General features: G+C 32.5%; 1 protein-coding gene across 3 annotated transcripts in view; it reads left to right on the top strand.

Annotated features, from left to right (window-relative positions):
• Nucleotides 1-2,763: 2,763 nt before the first annotated feature.
• Nucleotides 2,764-6,000, top strand: part of LOC129950861 (probable nuclear hormone receptor HR38) — an 86,210-nt gene continuing 82,973 nt past the window's right edge. Inside the window, exon 1 of one of the 3 annotated variants that reach the window (XM_056062783.1) lies at nt 2,764-3,562. Coding sequence is in view for 1 of the 3 variants with exons in the window: in XM_056062782.1 (XP_055918757.1) it covers nt 3,962-4,676 (715 nt within the window). In the remaining 2 variants the exon portion in view is untranslated. Of the gene's footprint in view, nt 3,574-3,748; nt 4,677-6,000 lie in introns of those variants that run through there. The other 2 variants (XM_056062784.1, XM_056062782.1) reach the window with 2 other exon arrangements.

Genomic DNA, 6,000 nt, shown 5'->3' with positions numbered 1-6,000 from the left:
AATAGCACTGCCTATACTTCCTGTGGTTTTGGGTTGCTCACAAGTGCAGGAACTAATAGCGCTACATGAGCTCCCCTTTAAGGTCTTCTGGCTGGAGGCCAAGAGTTCATCCTCTAAGTCTGTGGATTGTTCTACGTTTGTTATGATTAGTTCGTCCATTTTATAAAAGTTTTTGAATGTTGGTTCCACAGTAGGTCGGAAAAAATAGGTCAGCCCCGACAGAGCCGATATACCGGGGTAAGCCAGAAGATAAGACGAACCCTGCCAAGGCATCCGATGAAACCTTATATTGGAAAAACTTTTAGAAAAGTAATTGATATTTCATAGGGTTTTGAAGTGACCAATAGAAAACATTAAACGTTTTTGGTAATTTTGAAAAAAAAAAAAGATTTAAAAAAAAAAAAAAATTGATTGAATAATTTGAATGATAGAACCCTCCTAAACATACATATATTTCTTTTTTTTGAAAGCTTCAATTACTATGCACGTGTAACAACTTACCTACCACGAAAAAATAACTATAAGCTCTGTGAAACATCCCGTGGGAAGTTCCATCAATCAAATAAATAAAACCAAAAAACAAAACTAAGAACTTAAAAAGTTTTTCTCAACAAAAAAATCATAACAAAAATCAAACTATGTACGTACATATGTATGTATGTGTATTAATATGCTTACATACATAAAAAGTAAAATAATTCATCGTTCTTCCGGAAAATAAAAAATTGAAAAAAATTAAAATTTTCTTGTTTTTGTGTGCTAAACAAACATTTCAAAAAATCCACCCACAATACTAAAAATGCATAAGCACAATTTTCATCCCACACCCACAACATTCACATTCGCTCTGTAAAAATCGATGATCTCTCTACAAGTTTTAGGTACCTTACCTACCTACCTATTATTATTGTGGTAGGTACCTGAGATACCTGTGTTGTGAAGCTTGCTCGATTTACCCCAAAAGAAGTCGAACAAAAAAACTAAAACTAAAACTAGCAACAATAAAAACAAAAATACAACATGCTCCCATCAAACAATGAGCTTTATTTCCATTCTGCCGCATCCACCGTCATCCATACCGCCATCCATATTACTATCACCGACCGCACCATCATCATCGTCATCGTGTGTTTCTCACCTGTAGGCTAACACGCGGCGCTTAATACACCAAAACAAAAAAACAAAAAAACAAATTAAAGGTACCAAAAACTCAGCTCTATAAAATGTTCATCTCTTAGTTTAGAAAATAACAAAAACTGGCCTCCTCACCCCAATTCATTGGTTTCAAGAATAGAAAAACAAAACTTAAAAAAACACCTCAACTATAAATGCATGATATACAAAATTTCAAATAGAAACTTTGCGGGATTACTAGAAAAGGTGCCGCCACCACCGCTGACGCCGCAACGTTAGATATAAAAATATCTACAAAACTGCATTCAAAAAAATTAAGGAGGTAGGTTTGGATCAAAAACCGTAAAATAGAAGTAATAAAAAAATCGCACGACGATGAACGTCGACGACTACGGATAGAAGAATATAGGAGTGCCTCACTACTCTGGTATAACGCTCACTACTGCCGTACCGCCATTCTGCCGTGGGGAGGTCAAGTCGCTCAATTGTTTTTTTTTTTTCTTTCAAAAAAAGTAAATAAAATCTAACAAAAATACAACAACAACAAATCGAAGAAGAAGAAATAGCATTATGGGAAAAACTATCGAAAGGAAGAGTCAATTCTATCTAACACACATACCGCTACATCACCACCAAAAGCAGCAGAGCAGCAGCACAAGCTCAAAAGACATACGGAACTGTATAGAACGAATACCTTACGAGCTATACCTATGATATGATGAGAAAAATAAGGCAACGGAAATACTTGGACTTGGATAATAATGTGTATTTAGTGTTTACCTACCGGTTTCAATTCTCTCGATAATTCTCTCAAAAAATCCCAAACAACGACGTACCTATTCATTCGCTTGCTTTGCAAATGCCGCTGCCAACACACGACTCTCTGTCAACAGCGCCCCCAATTTGACGAGAGAAACCATCAGAGCTTTTCTATGACGCAAACAAAATTGCTTAGCATATGTACAGCAGTCGACAACACTAACACACAGAGACAAAGTGACGGAGACAATAGCAGCGTTCGACGGCAGCGCCAGAAGCAGCGGCAGCAGCGGAAACTTAAGAATTGGCCCACAAAATATACTGCGCCGACTCTCAATCGAAGACGTCATTGATTTTCTCCTCCTTCTCTCTCTCTCTTTCTCTTTCTGTCTCTCCGGTTTCTTTCTGTTTTTCTTGTTGTTTCTGCACCCACTTTGGTCGGGCTACAGTTACAACAATAGCTAAAGGTTTAACTGTAATGTTAGTGTGTCAAACGAGAGTGAAGCCAATGACGTAACCGTTAGGTACGGCACGGTTCTGTTAGGATATCGGTGTTCGGAAAAGCACACCCATACAAATAGAATTCCGTTATAGAGGGGTTGTTCTCCGTTGACTGGCTCATCAGGCTCTAGAGCTCAGTGTCAGTGTCTGTACATAGAATTGCAGCCCCCTATCAACGGAACTATCATCAGAGTAGTCAAAGCTATATCGTCATTATACCGTTGTTGTCGTCGTGTCGTAGTGTGCTCTACCGAACAGAGTATACAGTTAGCATCTTGCTTCTTCTTCTTTTTGTATTTTGAAGATACATTTTTATACATATGTATTTGAGCTCGAGCAAGCAACGGGATAAATACAAAAACACAAAATAAACCAAAAACAACGGTATGGCAAACACAATATAGTCGCGTGAAACCGTAAAGATAAGTTCAGTCGCGTCACAGACGCCGCATTGTTAACGAGTAAAAATTACAACAAATTATTCGCTCTTATACTTAAATTCTATACATACAACTTGATCATTGATGAATTCAAAAATCCACTAAGAAAATATCTTAAGGATAAAATAATTAAATAATAAATAAATTAGCCGTGTTACAGGAAATTCTGTGAATTCAGTGTGTCTAATGAGAAAATCTAATTAAATACAACAAAGAAAAATCGAAATATATCGGAAAATTTATCCAATCGAAGTTTAAAAAATATTCAAGTGTACTGTGGCGTATGAGTGATTTTTGTTTAAATATCATTCGTTGTTTATTCGTTTCTCCTTTTAGAGTAAAAGTTTTTTCAACTTACATCTCTGTACGTGTTTTATGTCAAGTGAATTTTATAAAAATTATTATTATTATTTAATTTTTTAATGGCAAATAACGTGCATCAAAGTTTATTCAATTTAAATAAAAATAATCCTTCAATCGTTCGTTCAAAAAGAAAGGACTTTTCAACGAGGAAGTGAACAGTTAAAATTAAATTTGTTCAACATACCTACAAATCATAAAGGATTAAATCAACCTAAACAACAACAAAAATATAACATCAAAGGAAAAGAAAAAGAAAACGAAAACGAAAAACGAAAGCGAAAAGAAAAATCTATTCCAAGTGAAAATCACAGCCGTTCTGGAGCATCAAACAAACCCGCACCAGAGGGTTTCAGAACCTTCCACAGGTGTTTATTAGGTGTTTTTTTAATTTGTTAGTTTATTTTTTTTTTTTTGATTGTTCACCTTTCCTACTTATATGCTATAAATTTAACTCACTTTTATTTTTCGTAAACAATTTAAATATATTTTTGAGTTTTGTGTTGTGTTGTGTTGTGTTTTTTTAAAAAATTGTTTTTTATGCTTGTGAAACATTTTTATTTTAAACATGGAAGTGTCAATTGTACATCTCTTTTATATGATATCCAGGACCTGCTCAACTATAAGAATTATATAACTGTAACTGAACTCTCTTTCTTCAGATATCCTTTTTCTCATACCTCTACACAAACTTACACCTTTTATACCAATGTATAATAATTTATAACTATTACATTAACACAAAAAAGGATCTGTTTGTGTGCGAAATGCGAAATCGTCTTGCCTCGTTAATTATTGTTAAGCAAGAAACGCAGCAGCAAACAATAAGTAGTAGCAGTAGTAGAAGTTGTAGTTCTAGTAACAGTGATGGACTTTGTAGATTGTTAACAAATTTACCGCCATCTAGTGTTGAACAAATTCAACTTCAACATCAACAACAGCAACTGAATTCAACTCAACATGAGGATAATAATAATAACAATAGAATAGATACCGTTAGTTCTAGTTTATTGTTACTAGATGACACTCGAGCAGGTGGACAATTAGTTTATGAAAAGAATAACTCCAATAGTTGTTTTAATGTGATTGCAAATGTTGGTTTATATTCAGTAACTCCAACTTCAACAGATAATAATATTTTATCACCATCAGAATCGTTAACAATAACAAATAATTTATTAACAAACAATAATAATTATGAGCATTTTATACCATTGGAATATAAACCAAGTGATAATGTTGGATGTGGTAATTTTATAAATGGTAATTATTGTGATGGTGATGTTGGAATCAATCAGAGCCGGCTATTTAAGTGTGAAATTGATGATGAATTTGATGTAAATTTAAATATTAACGTAATAAATGATGACGATAATAATATACGTAAAAATAATTTAAATAATAATAATGATGTTAATGAAAATGAAAATGATGGTCGTGATGATGAAGATGATGTTAAATTAAATCAACAGGATATTAAGTGTATGTATCTTTTATTTTTTTTTATTTTATTCTGTATCATTCTTATTTTTCTTTTGAAAAATAGGGGATGATTTATGGGGGTGGTGGTTGTTGCTTTAGATTTAGACTATAATATGGGTATGTGATGCTTTTTTGCTCTTTTGGTGGGTGCAGGAGGAGAGAAGCTTTTAGGTAGATATTTAGAAAGTGGTTGTGGGTGGTCCATAGGAGTTTTTGAAAACGTAGATTTATGTATTTTTTAAACGATTAAGTTTTTAATTTTGAATAAGTTTTAAGTTTTGATGGTCTTTTGTATGAATACAATTCAAAACGAAGTGACCTTGTATATTTTTGGATTTAATGTTATTAAAGGATAGTGAAGTTTTGCTTTGAATTGATTAGAAATGGAAAATTGGATTAAATCACGAAATAATCACTCTTATTGTAGGAGGTGTTTTATTTACTTCCCATAGGATGTTATTGTAATGGGTCTGATTTGTCAAATTGAAAATTTTGACATTTTTCGACGTTTCAAGATCTCTAGAGTCGAAATAAAATGTTTTTAGAAGGATGTCTGCGCGTGCGTGTGTTTGTACGTCCGTATGTCCGTAGGTCCGTACGTTTGCGACATTTTTTTCGTCGTCTATAGCTCAAGAAACAGAAGAGATATCGACTTAAAATAAATGTTGTTATACCGATAATGCAGAAAGATACAGAAAGGGCTCCCAAGAAAATTGCGTTTGTGGTGACGCTAGGGACTTGAATTAAATTATATATTACATATTGTAACGTGATAACAAACAACTAATTAACGTTTTTTTTATAAACCAAACAAACTGACAAAAAAATTGGTCACCTCGAAAATTTTACGAATACAAAACGATATCATCTCAAAAACAATTTTGCACGAAGAAAAAAAACGTTTTTAGCATCTGGTACAATTTTGAGAAAAATCAAATTGACAGTTTTCTTTATAAAAAATAAAAACCTTAAAATACATTACTGAAAGTTGGTAAAAATTGATTTTCGGCTCAAATATCTTTTCAAAACCGTGATATATTAGCTTTAAGTTACTTTTATCTTTTAAAAAATATTGTTATCAACATTCAGTAAAATTTTGAAAAAAATCTAAAACCTAAAAAAAATGTAACAAAAGTTGGTAAAATTATATTTTCGACTCAAATATATTTTCTAAAATTTGAGATTTTTAATTTTTACTTATAAGAAATATTGTTTTTAACATTAGGACAAATTTTTGAGAAAAATCGAATTGACGGTTTTCTTACAAAAAATAAAAACCAAATAAAAAATTTAGAAAAGTTGGTAACAATTGATTGTCAACTCA

The sequence above is a fragment of the Eupeodes corollae genome, chromosome 3 (assembly GCF_945859685.1).
Source record: "Eupeodes corollae chromosome 3, idEupCoro1.1, whole genome shotgun sequence".
Taxonomy (NCBI): domain Eukaryota; kingdom Metazoa; phylum Arthropoda; class Insecta; order Diptera; family Syrphidae; genus Eupeodes; species Eupeodes corollae.
Note: the sequence above shows the minus strand (reverse complement) of the source record. Positions and strands in the feature narration are given on the sequence as shown.